Source organism: Passer domesticus, chromosome 15 (genome assembly GCF_036417665.1).
Source record: "Passer domesticus isolate bPasDom1 chromosome 15, bPasDom1.hap1, whole genome shotgun sequence".
NCBI lineage: Eukaryota > Metazoa > Chordata > Aves > Passeriformes > Passeridae > Passer > Passer domesticus.
Window position 1 is genome coordinate 2726181 of NC_087488.1, and position 15423 is coordinate 2741603.

A 15423-nucleotide genomic window follows, 5' to 3' on the forward strand; every position below is an offset into this window, starting at 1 on the left:
TGCTGTGGTGAGAGAATGCAGGAGTTGGTGTCTTCCATGGCACAGTTTGTTTACAGAGCAGCTGAGTTCATCCTCCTCACAGGGAAAATGCACATTTGGCACAAGAGGAAGCAAAGGCAGAGCAGCAGGAGGGGCTCAGCACCTCTGAGCAGCTTTGCCTGCCCAGCCTCCCCCAGGGCTAATCCTGCAGCTCACAGCAGAAGCAGGGATGGAGACACCTGAGGGGGGGAGAGCATTCCCAGGGAGCTGCAGCTGCATCTGGCAGTGATTTTGTCAGGCCTGCTGAGGTGAGGAAATGGTGAGAGGTGCTGCAGCTGAGCACCTCAGCCTTTCAGCTGGTTGGGTTCTGGTGCTGTGTGCTCCTGAGAGAGGACGTGCCCTGGAAGGAGCCAGTGACAGGGAGGAGTAGAGGAGGACTTCACCAGCAGAAACATCTTTGTGAAGCAGGTTGTTGGAGGGAAGAATATTGCATAGAATCCCAGACTGCTTTGGGTGGGAAGGGGCTTAAAGCTCATCCCATCCCACCCCTGCCATGGCAGGGACACCTCCCACTGTCCCAGGCTGCTCCAAGCCCTGCCCAGCCTGGCCTTGGGCACTGCCAGGGATCCAGGGGCAGCCACAGCTGCTCTGGGCACCCTGGGCCAGGGCCTGCCCACCCTCACAGGGAAGAATTTCCTCCCAATTTCTAGTCTAAGTCGACCTTCCTTCAGTTTAAAACCATCACTCCTTGTCCTGTCAGCACAGACCCTGCTGAACACTTCATTATTCCACTTTACATTTTAGTAATGCCCCCACACAAAGCAAGGTGGTTTTATCCAAAGTTTTATTCCATCTTCAGTTTGTTTGGAAACTTAGGACTTTCTTGTCTGGGCCTTCCACCCAGCAGACACCAGGATGTTGAAGTGAGCCCTGCTCTGCCTGGGTCTTGCTCAGGCTCTGGAGATGGAGGGATGAGCTCAGTGCAGGGTGGGCAGGCTGCCCTGGGCCTCCCACTGTCCCTGGCTGGTCCTGAGTGTTGGTTTGGGGGAGTGCATTGCTTCCCTCCTCAGGGGGCTGCAGGGTCTCTCCCTCTGGTAACCCTCTGCCCCTGGGAGCTGCACAGCTCTTAGTGAGGCTGTCCAACAGCCGGGGCTGTGGGTGGTGACAAATTTGTTGCATTAATTGATAAAAGTCAGCATCCTCTCTGCCCTGTGAGCTCTGCTACTCTCACAGCACTGATCAGCTCTCTCATTGTCTGGGTCCTCTGACCTTATCTCCTGCTAATTTGGTAAGAAGGGTTCCAAATTAACACTTAATTTCTCTCTGCAATGAAGCTGCAGGAGTTTTGGACAGCTCTCAGTTGAGTTTCAGCCTCAGAAGCCTAAACTCTGTTTCTCATAAAGGAGAGCTGTGGGATGCAGGTTGAGTTGTGCAGCTCTGTGTTAAGAATAAAAAATCCATGGATATGGTACTCACATAAAACTGGCAAAATTGTTTAGTGTTATTGATCAACAGTTTGTATCCTTTTTGTTTGTTTGTTTGATTGGTTGGTTGGTTTTTTTTGTTTTGCCTCCACACGTTGCAAATCAGCTTTCCTCTCTGACAGAGCAACTTCATAAAACCGCTGCACTGAAAAAAAAAAAACAAAAACCAAAACAAAACAAAAGAAAAAAAAACACACAAAAAAAGAAACCACAACAAACCAACACTAAATTGTCTGAAATGCTGTTGTTAAACAACATAAAGATTTTGAACTCTAGCTACAGATCAGGCTCTGAGTATTATCTGCCTGATGAAAGTACACATAATTAAGTATTTGCAGCAGTATAAAAATGTCTTTTGTGCTGAGCAGGGAGGAAGTTGCTGTTCTTTTTCTAATCTTTGCTTGGCAGAAGATGCTCTTGGAGGGGCTGATCCAGGCAGTGATGTCTCACACATCTGCTGCCCCTGTGCCACATCCAGGGCTGCTGCCATGGAACAAATCCAACTGCCTGAAACTCAGGGCTTGGTTTCCTTGTTGATGGCAAAGTGACACCTGCAGCAGTGTACCAGGCACTGCTTGGAGGAAGGCTGGAGATTGCTCTGCTGCCAGATGTGGGTACTGGCTGCTCTGGTACTGGATTGTGTGTGAGGAGAGGCCAGGGAAAGTCACTGACCGCAGCAGAAATTCAGTTTATTTCCTCAGGTTTATCCAAAATTGCAAAAACTTTGTTGAGCAAAAAGGAGCAGCTTGGAATGTTTCTAGACTGAAATATTTTTTCAGACTCTTCAGCTTACTGCGTTTACAAATCTTTCTTTTTTTCACTTTTTTCAATGCATTTTCTTACATTCTTCAAGAGCTTTTTATCAATTTAAAAGAAGACAATGCAGAATCACAAGATCCCAGAGTGGTTTGGGTTGGAAGGGTCCTTAAAACTCATCTTGCTCCACCCCTGCCATGGCAGGGACACCTCCCACTGTCCCAGGCTGCTCCAAGCCCTGCCCAGCCTGGCCTTGGGCACTGCCAGGGATCCAGGGGCAGCCACAGCTGCTCTGGGCACCCTGTGCCAGGGCCTGCCCACCCTCACAGGGAACAATTCCTTCCCAATATCCCATCCAGCCCTGCCCTCTGGCAGTGGGAGCCATTCCCTGTGTCCTGTCCCTCCATCCCTTGTCCAAAGTCTTTCTCCACCTTTCTTGTAGGAATAGATATGAACTGTATTTTTAAAAAATTAAAATATTTGTTTTGAAAGTATAAAAACAGAAATGCTTTGAATTTTTCAAGATATTTCCTTCATTTCTTTCGGCCAATGCTGTGCCCAGGATTAATTTAAATATGGGAAAGTATTTGCTGTAAAACTGAAATTTTCAGTGACTCTGCCACTTTCTGTTGTGCTGCTCCACTCAGTCCACCCTGCATCCTCTTGCTTGGTCTGTGGAATGAATAAACATTGATTTTCCCCAGCATTTGGAAATCTGCACTGCTTGAATCTAGTTCAGCAATAACCATGGGATGTAACTGATGCTCCTGGTGCACCCTTTCTGCTCCAGGGCTGATGCTTTAAAATCTGCTAGCAGACAAAGAAAAAGCCCCATTGAGCAGCTGTGGGACTGGAGGGTGACTCCTGGATGATTCCTGGATGCTGTTGCTGGTGCCTGGGCCATCCATCTTCTTGTAAGAGACACTTGGAACTGGTCCACAGGAGCTTTGTGTGAGGCTTGTTGGGTAATTGCAAATTCATGACCTAATTTAATAGTGCTTGGATGGATTTTTGGCTTGTAAGACTGTTAGAAATAATTCTGGTCACCAAATATGACCTCTTGATCAAATGGGCCCAAAAATAACCTAACTGCTCACTCCTGCTAAGACTCCAAATCCCAGCTGAAGTGGAGTTTGTCATCCTGACTTAATTTTAATTATTTCAAGTGGCTGACACCTAATGGTTCCCCAGGCAGTGGTTAATCATCCTCACTGATAAATTGGGAGTTTGGATTCTGTGGACAGACAGGCTGGATGGACTTGGAGCAGCCTGGGTTAGGGGGAGGTGGAATGGGATGAGTTTAAAGTCCCTTGCAACCCCAATTATTCCATAATTCTGTGACCTTAAAATGGCCATGCAAGGTAAATAAGTGCACTTAGAGCTACCTCTGCAACCTTGTTGTTGCTGCATGTTGCTGTTACTGCCCAGTTTTTGGCTGCACAACTCTGACCATCCCAAGTTTTCCATGGAATTCCTAGCAGTTCCTCACATCTGGACCTTGCTCAGTAGCTCTCAGTACCTGGCTGAATTCTTCTTAGGGATGGGATGAGATCTCAGTTTTGTGCTGAGGACAAAGGATGTTCCCTCCAGATATTTTTTTATCCAAGCCTTTCTTTCCCTTCAGCCTGCAGAGCTGTGGGTTTAGGAGTGTGCTGGCTCATCCAGAGCCTGGTGCTGTGGGTTTGGTGTGCCAACACCAAAGGATGGGTCTGGGTTTGGCCAAAGGATGGGTTTGGCAGAGCTGAGGCTTTCAGTGGGCCCTGGGCTTCACTCTCCTTCAGCACATCAAACACCCCAATCCCACCCCCTCTGGTGTTTGCTGTTCCCTTCTTTCATGCTGTTTGTTCTCTGGGTTTCATTGGGGATCAAGTGGCTGTCAGCTGCCCCTTTGATTGTTCTCATGATGTTTTCTCTCCCAAACCAGCATCCTGCTGGGTGCAGTAATTGCTGTGGAGCCAGTGCCTGTGTTTGCCAGGCAGTGATTTTCTGATGAAATTGGACACACTGCACAGCACTTACAGCTAATTCCAGGGAATATCAATAAACAATGGCCACTGTGCTCATTATCCTCACCACAGTAACTTCTTATTTTACAGCTGGATACCTTTACTTGAATATTGATGCAAACTACCAAATCTGCAATGAAATCACTGCTGAGTTATTAAATCATGGAGCTTTTCCTTCAAGCATTGCAAATTACCAGAAATTAAATCATTTCAGTGTAGTATTATCTGTCCAGGTATCAGCTCTGGCTTTTTCCTGGGGCAGTGGGAGGAGGAACAAAAATCCCACCTTTGGAGATCAGTGGAACCAGGATGTATATTTCTGGCTGTACAGCTTTAAAAAAAAATAAATTAGTTGACTGAAACCCATCTTTATGAAATAGAAATGTTGAAAAGAAAGGCAAGTGGGGTTTAAAATCCCACGGTATATCCTCTCTCAGGCTGATCTTTGGAGTGTTTTCTGTGCAGCAGAGGCAATCACAGCAGTGGGGAGATGGGCCCAGCACAATTTACAGACTTGTTCTGCTGATTACCTTTTCATTATGAAAATACAAGAGCTGCTTAAAACCTCAGTCTGAAGCTTCTGGAAGCTGCCAGCTTGGCCTCAACTGGGGCACATGGATTGCTGAATAATAATAAATAAGTCTGTTGTGAGAATTCCAATAATCCTCATGTAAACCCATATAAATCTCATAAGCCAGCTCCATTCAGTGGGCTCTGTACTCCATGTACAAGCACATGGTAATTAGTGGTGCTGTGGTTGATTATCTTCAGTGCTTTATGCTGATCCTGAGAAAAATCTGGTTTTTTTCATAAGGAATGTTCCTTGTCTTCTCAAAATTGATGGTAGTTGTGTGTGCAGTGGTACACAAATGAGACTGTGGCTTCTTCTAGGGCAGTAAGTCTTTTTGCATGTTGTTAAATGAAACTTCCTGAACTGTCACTTTTTATGAATACCAAGAATATTTTGGTGAGAGCTGGGCACACTGGGTGTGGAGTGAGGGGTTGGTGTGGGACACTGCCTAGGACAGGTCACACTGGGCTGGGCTGGTGTTTGATTTAATCCTGATAAAAGGCCTGTACTCAGCTTCTCTTTCTCACGTATATTTGGATAATTTCTTAGCCCTGTGCTCTGATTGTGTCCTTGGGGTTGGGGTTTAGCACAATTCTGCTCAGCTGATAACTCAGATTGTACATGGGCAGAGCTGGGCTTGGAAACAGCAGCCCTTGGGCTGGACTGGAGCAGTCTATTTGGCTTTGGGGAGTGAAAAAGGTGCTTGCTGTCATTTCTAGAGGGAGCAGGAGGCTTGGAGGCAGGAATTTGGGAATTGCTGAATGTGCAGCTGTCACTTCTCTGAGCCTCTGGCACGAGTTCAGTGCAGTGATGCTCTGAGCTGGGCTCTGTGCTCCAGGACTGCAGCCAGGCTGGGCAAGGAAAACCCAAACTCTGCCATGGATCCATAACAGGATTCATCTCAAAGTCACAGCTCAGCAGGAAAAGTGCTGTGTTGTGGGTTTTGGGAAGAAACTCTTCCCTGGGAGGGTGGGCAGGCCTGGCAGTGCCCAAGGCCAGGCTGGGCAGGGCTTGGAGCAGCCTGGGACAGTGGAAGGTGTCCCTGCCATGGCAGGGGTGGAAATGGGCTTTGAGGTCTCTTCCAGGCCAGCCCATTCCATGACATCCTGGGAGTTCAGGTGGTGAATTTGTATTTTCATTTGGCTGGAAAGGCAGTCCAGGCTTTTTAAAGGCACAGGGAAGGATTTGTTCCCCCTGTCCCATCCCACCCTGCTCTCTGGCAGTGGGAAGCTGTAGGTCCCTGCTCAGCTGGCAGCTCAGGCTCAGGAGATCCCAGACAGGAGCAGGAAGCACAGATGGGCTTGGAATGGGAAAACTTTGGCCAAGAAATCAGTGGGCTCCCTACAGCATCCTCAGCTCTGGGCAGTGCTACTGCCTAGCAGGAATGACAAAGCCTGAAAGGGAGAAATTGCTGCTAAAAATAAAATAAATAACTAAGAAGGAAGGGGAAACCCCCACAAAATAAGTATGAGGACATTTTAGTAGCAGTAAGAGCCATCACAGATATGATAAATTCAGTCTTTAATATATTGAGCACAAATTTGAATCCTTTCTGGAAGCTCCACGTGGCTCTTCCCAAGGAGTTTGCTCCTGCAAGGCTGAACAAAACCTCAGTTTCCTAAATGCCAGGCAAACAGAAGCAGCATCCAGGTCACACAGCAGTGAGTGGTTCCCTCACTTGCCAAAGAAGAAAGTGCAAATAGAAATTGTAGCTAACTCTGCTGGAGCCTTGTAATCTTACCAGGCTGGCAGATACTTCCCTTGCCATTATTATTTTCTCATTAACTTAATATTGCAGTGAAAAAGAGGTTGGGAAATGTCTAATATTTGTATATTGTGTGATAATTAAATACTGCAAAGATGTGTCAGCTCATTACTAATCCTAATTAAAGTAGTTCTTTCCATTTTCAGCTCGGACATGTGTGTAATTAAATGTACCTGGGAAAGAATTGCCTATTTTCTCTAAATAATCAGCAGCAAATGTTGCTGTGCTGGGTCCTCCCATAGGGTCCTGTTTGGTTTGTGCTGGCACTGGACTGGGAACTCTGCTTTGGATGGGCAGAAGGAAACAAAGGCAGATGATGAAAATATCTGAAGTTCCTGGTCTTTGGAAGCTTCCCTTCTCTCCAGCATCTTGGGTTTGGCTGGAGCTGCATTCCTTTATCTGGAGATGTGGAACTGTGCTTATCTAGAATTAAATGAAAGGCAAATAGTCCAAGGAGATGGGTTTTGACACTGCTGGTGTCAGGGTAAAGCCTGGATAATAAACACACACTTCCCAAATGCTTTTCAAAGAGTTTTATCTTTGAATCACTTGCTGAAGTAGCAGCTTCTCTTCATGCCCAGAGGGGCTGTTTAAACAGCACCTTTATGGTACAGCCTGGGATTTGGGATTGTCCCAAGGCTCTTGTTTGCAGTGAGTGCTGCTTGGCTCTCCCCTGCTGAAGGATTTCTCCTTGGGATGTGGAGATTGGCCGTGTCCTGTGCAGAGCCAGTGCTCCCTGCAGGAGTTTCCAATTCCTCTTGGCTTGAGCAAAGGTAGAACTGCTGCTGTCTCCTGTATCCAGCTGCTGCTCTGGGCTGGGGCTGCTTTGGGTGACACTGATGAGCTGCCTTTGTTTTTCACCAGGTAATGATGACTCTGACATAGAAATCCAGGAGGATGAAGGCTCTGACAGCGAGGGGGATTTGCAGATCACGAGGCACCGCATCAGCACAGAAACTCTCCTGCCAGGTACCCTACCCCTCCTGAGCTGCCTTGAGCCACAGGGATGTCCTGCAGTTACCTGAGTAGCTGCAAATCCTGAAGCCCCTGTCACCCTTCAGGAGCTTGGCACTGTTCAGCTCTCAGGAGCTGCAGGAGGATTAAAGCCCTGTGGGAAAAACAATGCTTCCAGGGGAGAAAATGCAGGATTATTTACTGGGAAAAAAAATGACTGTGTGGGGAAAATCCTGCCTTGGTATTGCCTTACACATTCCTGAAGTAGTTCTGTACAAAGCCTTAGGGAGGCAATCCCATTTCTCATTGCAAAGTATTTATATATTATTATTTATATATTTCCCTGTAGCTCTAGGCACCTGTTTCAGCTGGGAAACCTTCAGTGAGTCAGGAAAGCCACCTGCACTGCCTTGGCACAGGTGGAGCACACCTGAGCTGCTGCTCCCAGGGAGGGGTGTGAGCCTTCTGTCCTTCTGTCCTTCTGTCCTGCTTCCTGGGGAGTGCAACTGCAGCCTCTGCTCCCACTGCTCACAAGCAGCTCAGAGAAATTGCTGGGTGAGGGTCTGTGGTTCACTCAGGTGGGAAAAGAAATGTTCTGCTTAGTCTGGAGTGGAGCAAAACACAGCCAGGAAATCAGGGTGGTTCTTTCTGTTAGCAGTGAGGGATTCTGAGCTGTGAGCACAAAGCTCTCTGGGCTCTGCAGGAAGTGCCTCTGGGGGGTTTCATGTGCCACCATCCTGCTGGAAGCTGTTCCTCACATAAACTGCAAACTTGTGGGGGTTTGTGAGTGGAATTCTGCTTTGCCCTCTCTGACTGAGAGCAGGGAAAGAAGCTGATATTCTCAAGTCAGTGTAATTTAAGCATTTTTATCCTCCCTTCCTCTGTTTTCCTTAAAAATTGATAAGTCTTGTTAAGTGCTAGAAACATTGATATTCTCTAAGGAATATTTTACATTGGCATTTCTCAAAGAAAGGTTTGTACACAGGTTTTAGAGCTTTGGAAGGGACCCTGTAGCTGACTGTGATGCTTCATCTCAGAGAGCACCATAACCTGAGTCCCTGCTGCTCTTAATAGCAGTTTTAGAGGTTTTCTCTAAAAGTTGTAGATTTTGCTGCCAGTAGATTTTATTTTTCTAGGAAGACCTTTGTTGTCATTAATTACCCTTAATGGAAACTCAGTTCATCAGACTTTAAGACCTGAGATGAACGTCAGAAGCAGCAGCTTCTTTAGAAAACCAGGGCTGAATGTTTGCTATTAAACACATCACAAATCTGCTGGTGTTCTTCAGTAATTTGCATTTAAGATGCACTTAATGATCAAGGCAGCATAACAAAAACATTGTTTCTATTAATTACTGCTTTTTTCCTTGACTCAATTTAGGATATTTCAGTCACTTTCTTTTGAAGCTGTGTGTTTTCTTACATGGTGATGCTGCTGAGCCACGTTTGCTCTCAAGCTGAGGAGAAGGAGCCCACTGTGCTCAGTCCCTGTGGCTGCTGGGGTGCACTTTTATATCTTTTTTACATTCTAATTTCCATCTTTTACATTTCTAATTCCCGAGTTATCAGTGCTGGGAGATAAGGCTTCCTCCCTCTCTCAGTGGTGGGCAGACATTCCAGTGTGTTTTGCCATTATAGAGGCAAGATTCTCAGGGAGAGATAATCACTCTTTTTAGGCCACTTGGTATAATTGAGAAAAATCAGCACACTCACCCTCAAGAGCCCTTTCATCAGCTCTGGATAGATGTAGCAAAATTCAAACTAAATGCAGGTTTGACAATATTGCTCCTGGTTTTGTTCTTTCAGCCAGCTAAAGGACTTGAAGTCACAGGATTTGGTTTCCCGTGGAGCAGCAAAGAGGGAGCTGGGGGAGACTTGTGTGGTGCAGAGAGAAAATCAACCCCTTCCCCACGTGCAGAGAGGAACAGGCAGGAGCAGCTGAAGGGAGAAGCTGGAGTGGGCTCTGGAGCTTTGATCTCAGTGCTGCTGGGCCAGCAAACTTGGCAAAAGCAGCATCAGGGGAGCAGGAAGGGCTCTGGTCCAGGAGGGAGCAGGGAGGTGAGAGCTCCTGGCTGGGGAGCAGGGCCAAGCTGCAGGTGCTGCCTGTGGGCCTGGGGAGCTGCAGCTGCTTTATTGTCACAGTGTCACAGTGACAGGACAGGCCCCTCCTTAAGGGGGGTGTTGTAGAAAACCCATGTGTCACAGATCATTTGCTTTTATAGATTATACACCTATTTATCACAGAATCACACACTGCTTTGGGTGGGAAGGGCCTTAAAGCTCTTCTCATCCCACCCCTGCCATGGCAGGGACACCTCCCACTGTCCCAGGCTGCTCCAAGCCCTGCCCAGCCTGGCCTTGGGCACTGCCAGGGATCCAGGGGCAGCCACAGCTGCTCTGGGCACCCTGTGCCAGGGCCTGCCCACCCTCACAGGGAACAATCCCTTCCCAATATCCCATCCAGCCCTGCCCTCTGGCAGTGGGAGCCATTCCCTGTGTCCTGTCCCTCCATGCCTTGTCCCCAGTCCCTCTGCAGCTCTCCTGGAGCCCCTTCAGGCCCTGGCAGGGGCTCTGAGGTGTCCCTGGAGCCTTCTCCTCTGCAGGTGAGCACCCCCAGCTCTGCCAGCCTGGCCCAGCCCTTGGGCCATCTCTGTGCCTCCTCTGGACTCTTCCTCAACAGCTCCACATCCTTCCTGTGCTGGGGACACCAGAGCTGGAGGCAATCTGGTCTGTACATTTTAATTTTAGCATTGTCAATGTGAATAAAATTTCACATCCATTTTTATTCTGTCTGGCAACAGATATTTGAGGCTGTGACAAATACAATGGACTTCCCTGAATTTGTGGTGCCACTTGCAGTAAGATTCTTGTTCTGTCAGAGTGCCAAAGGAAAAGAAATCCTTTCAGCACTGGAAGTTTTAACCATTTGCAGTGTAGAGAACCCTCCCGCCTGAACCAGGCCCTAGATGAGTTGTTTGCATGGCAGTTCATGTGCAGCTGGGTTGGCCTTTGGGGTGAAGGAGGCACAGCCTTGTCCTGGGAGTGCAGAATCACCCTGGGGGTGCTGGGTCAGCATCCAGGCAACCTGGTCTGTCCCCAGCCCTGGCTGAAGGAAAATGGAAGCACATGGGAGCTTCCCTCAGGCTCCCCAGGGCTCTCCAGCTGTTTCAGCCCCATCACTGGTGGCTTGCACAGATTTAAGCTCTCAGTACATTCAGTTTCTCCTAAGAAGCTGTCCAGTCTCCCCTTGAACTAAACAGATTTTTGTCACCCACACCATCAGAAGTGACAGGTTTTGAGGTGATGTTATGATTCCACGTGCAGATCCATCTTTTAAAGTCCCTGGGAGCAGAGTCCTGAAATGCATTGTGGCATCATGAGGACCTTTCCCCTCCCAGAGGTGGCAGACTGGACACACTTGTGCTGGTGACAAGGCAGTGCTGCTGAATGAAGCTGAAATAGTCCATCCCTGTGGAGCTGTGCCTGGAAATCACCTTTTATTCCACACTGCCAGGGTGTTTCAGCTCCTGTGAACCATTCCTCCTGTGCTGTAGCTCATTTCCTTTTACAACATTGGTGTTAAGGGCTGCCTTTGTCCTGGCCAGACCTCAGAAACCATTTCACTACTGAGACAGGAACAGTTTCAGCCCCATTTGACCCTTACTGTGAGAGGACAGCTTTATAAAACCCTGGGTTTTTAGCAGACAGTCAGTCCAGAGCCACACAGGGAGAGCAGCTCTCTTGGAGCCCCTTTCCTGGGCAGAGCTGGCCCAGAGGATCAGGGTGTTAATGATGTGCTGGCAGAGGGCACTTGCTGCTGAGTGCCTCTGGCACCCTGCATGCTGGGGGAAGGCTGCAGAGCCTGAATTATCCCTCATTTTTTCCAGTCCTGTAGGGAAAAGGAGAGTTTTGCCATCAAATCTTCTCAGGTGAGCCTCCAGAGTCCTGTTTCCAATCCTTCCATACCACAGGCAGGCTGAAAAGCAGGAAAGTTGTGTTCTCACTAGGAATTGTCACTCTGCTTGTGGAATTTCTCTCTCCAGCTTGTGGCTGTGTTCAGATTTCTGCTGTGGAATGTCTAGAATGTTTTCTTTCCCTCTCAGCCTCCCCCAGGTGTGGCCATCCAACATCAGGTGAAGGAGGAGGAGAGGCTGTAGGTCTGAAATGGTGGGAACAGCTCCCTCACTTCCAGGCAGATTTCCTTCTCATGGAGGTGTAAGAAATAAACTGAAGTGTGCTCCCCATGCAGCAGCTGGGCTGTGCTTCACGAGTCCCTGGGTTCTGGCAGTGCCTGGGAAATGCTGCTGGGATCAGGGTCTTGCTCTGAGGAGGGGATTGCTCTGCTCTGCTCTGCCCTGGTGTGGCCTCACCCCTGCTCTGGGGCAGCTGTGGGTGCCACAATATCAGAGGGATCTGAAGCTGTTGGAGAGTCCAGAGGAGGGACAAGGGCACAGGAAGGGTCTGAGGAGCAGCTGAGGGCACTTGGATTGTTCAGCTGGAGGAGACTGAGGGCAGAGCTCAGGGGGGCTGCAGCTCCTCCCGAGGGGCAGCTCCAATCTCTGGGATAGGGAATGGCTGGAGCTGGGCCAGGGCAGGGTCAGGCTGGATTTTGGGAAAGGTTCGTCCCCCAGAGGGTGCTGGGCAGTGCCCAGGCTCCCCAGGGAATGGGCACAGCCCGAGGCTGCCAGAGCTCCAGGAGTGCTTGGACAATGCCAGGAACAGGGTGGGATTGTTGGGGGGTCTGTGCCAGGGCTGGATGATCCCTGGGGGTCCCTCCCCACTCAGGATATTCCATCACTCTGTGACTGAGAACACAGTGCCCAAAGGACAGCAGCTCAGGAGGATCAAGCAGAAGGTTCATCCCATTTTTCTGTGTGTGGAAGGGAATGTGATGCAGAGGGAAGAGAGGTGTCTTCTGTGACCCCATGCTGTGAATTCACATTAAGCACTGGAGACTGACTGCAGATCTGCAGACTGGGAGCAAAATGTGTCAGCTCCAACCCCCCTGCCCCCCTCCCAGGCTGTCCTGACTCTCAGCTTGTGTGTCACTCCTTGCTGTGAGGCACAGGGTTAACTGTACCCACTGCTGCTGAGGAGCTGGAAATCATCCCAGCCCTGTGGCTCCATCCTGGGCAGCTGCACAGGTTGGTAAAATGGGGAGCATCACACAGAGGGAACATGACAACAGCTCACAGCTCCAAATCAGGGATGCACATTGCCTCCTGCTCTCTGAGGTGCCTACAAACCATGGCCATGCACGGGGAGAAGATTTGACTCCAGAGGTGCAGTGAATCACAGCCTGTTCATACCAGCATCTCTCCTAATGACTGCTCTGCACAGCCTGTCCCAGCTGGAGTCACATTTTCTGGAAGGAAGCACCACAGGCCCTCTCCTCTTGGCAGCTGTGTGAGCCCGGCTGAACTGAGCCCAGGAAGCCAAGTGACAGCATCCCCCTCTCCCTGTGCCATGCAGGTGCCTCCTTTGCTTCCTGCCTGCCCCCAGTACACACAGGAACACACCAGGGCCATTCCCCACACAGGGAAACGTGGGGGGTTATGGTCTGGGGGTGAAAACAATGCTCCATGGAAAATCTGATTGCTCTCCTCTTTACACTTTGTGCTCAGGTGAAGTCAGAGCTCCTCTGCATGCTGGGAGTGTCCCAGGGTTTGCTGCAGCCCCTCTGTGTGCTGGGACAGTCCCAGGGTTTGCTGCAGCCCCTCTGCATCCTGGGACAGTCCCAGGGCTTGCTGCAGCCCCTCTGCATGGCTCCAGGCAGCAGCAGATGCTGGAGTTCTCCAGGTGGGAGCAGTTATGTGTCCATGGGATGTCTGCACTGCTGCCTCTGAGGGAGGAGCAGCATCCTGCACACCTCCTGGGAGCATCCTCCAAGCTCTTCCCATGGCATTCTGAACTGTCCTATTCCATCAGCTCTCCTTAGCTGATATCTTGATTCTCTTTTCTATTCAGAATCTCTCTCAGTTTTGTCTTCTTTTAGGAGCTCCCTGGAGCTTTCTCCTTTCTGAGGTAGTAATTCCCAATTTTACACTTTATGTTGGGCCTTCTACAGAGTAAAATTGCAGTTAAACTCAGGAGTCATTTGTAGGTTGGGCAAAAATGGGGTTCTGTTGTCATCTAAGGATGTCAGGTGCAATCACCCCCAAATTTATATCATTTAGTGTAGCATAAATTAGAGCAAAAGTCTCCAAAGCCTGAAGACAGATCTATCCAGAAATCTCTTAATTCCATCTCCACTTCCTGTGTTAGCAGCAACTGCTGCATAGAGGCCACTGCTTTTTATATAAAGACATAAAATCCTTTTAATGATCTGCCTTGATACAACAGGGGTTTTTTTGGTGAGCTATGGATGAGTTAGGCAGCTTTTTCCTATCACTAACTCAGCTCAAACTGCGTGGGACAAAGGGGACCTGTCATCTTTTGTGCTTTGGGAAGTAGAAAAAAAGAGGTTTACCAGGGTATATTTTAAAGCTGCCTTGTTTTCATGCTAAAAACAGCACAGATTGGATTGTTCTAGATTGGAACAATCCATATTTGGCATGGAGGAAGCTGGTGATGGCAGGAAATGAACAGTTGGTGGGATGGGATGGACACAGCGGGGCTGGAAATAAGATCCAGTGTTGAGGGGGTTCTGTGGCTGCAGCAGCAGGGCTGAGTCACCCAGGCAGCTCCCAGCAGCTTCTCCCTGCTCACAGCTCTGCTCTCCCCGCTCCCAACACTTCCAGGCTCCCTCCCCAGCAAAGGAAACCTGCCAACATCTTCCCATGGCCTCTGGTAGCCAAAGGCAGGCAAGCAGGCACGTGTGTGTGCTCCCCTCCCACTGAGCTCCCTGCAGAGCCCCACCTCCCTCTTCAGCCTCACACATCCAACTCCCATCAGGAAATTCTTGAGGTTTCCCTGGGTTTCTTGTGAGATTCAATCCATCCTGGAATATCAGAAAGGGTCTGAGCTCGCTAAAGCAAAAAGGGTTCACCACATGGAAAAAACAGGATTTTGTTCTCGGTGTACCAAAGCAGAGGAAGAAATGTGTCAGTTCATGGATTTTTGGGGTTGGAAGGGACCTCTCACGATGATCTGGAACAGCCTCTCTGCTCTAACAGGAGTTTTGAGCTGCTTGTCCAGGACCACATCCAGTTTGGTTTTGAGTATCTCCATGGATGGAGACTCCTAAACTTCTCTTAGCAACCTTGTTCCAGTGTTTGACTGCCCTGACATAATAAAAGGTTTCTTGGTTCTGATAGAATTTCCTGTTTCTTAATGTGTCCATTGCCTCTTGTCCTGCCAGACCACCATGCTGGAATAAGGTAGCTCTGGAAACAGCTGACTGGAGCTAGAATCACAGAATCATTAATGGTGGAGAAAAATTCTAAGATCATTGAGTCCAGTGTTAATTACTGTCAGCCTTACCCCCTCCTCCCCTCTCCTGAACAATGAGGCTTAACAAGGAGGGTGACTGCATGGATTGGGATCTCATCCTGTCACTGAGGGATGCACCCTGAGCTTGACCCTTGCTGCTCCCTCTCTGTACCACCAGCCAGGTTTGATGGGAATTCTCTTTGCTCCTGTGACCACCAGCCAGGTTTGATGGGGATTCTCTTTGCTCCTGTGACCATGACCCAGGTTTGATGGGGATTCTCTTTGCTCCTGTGACCATGACCCAGGTTTGATGGGGATTCTCTTTGTCCCTGTGACCATGACCCAGGTTTGATGGGGATTCTCTTTGCTCCTGTGACCATGACCCAGGTTTGATGGGGATTCTCTTTGCTCCTGTGACCATGACCCAGGTTTGATGGGGATTCTCTTTGCCCCTGTGACCATGACCCAGGTTTGATGGGGATTCTCTTTGCTCCTGTGACCATGACCCAGGTTTGATGGGGATTCTCTTTGCTCCTGC

At 49.0% G+C, this 15423-nt stretch overlaps 1 protein-coding gene across 3 annotated transcripts in view; it reads left to right on the plus strand.

The window, feature by feature from the left end:
* CLUAP1 (clusterin associated protein 1) overlaps window positions 1-15423 on the plus strand; it is a 58258-nt gene that overhangs the window by 40306 nt on the left and 2529 nt on the right. For 2 of the 3 annotated variants that reach the window (XM_064389909.1, XM_064389910.1), the window contains exon 10: window positions 7426-7530. In XM_064389909.1, coding sequence (XP_064245979.1) covers window positions 7426-7530 — 105 coding nt within the window. Of the gene's footprint in view, window positions 1-7425; window positions 7531-9320; window positions 15420-15423 lie in introns of those variants that run through there. The other variant, XM_064389911.1, reaches the window with a different exon arrangement.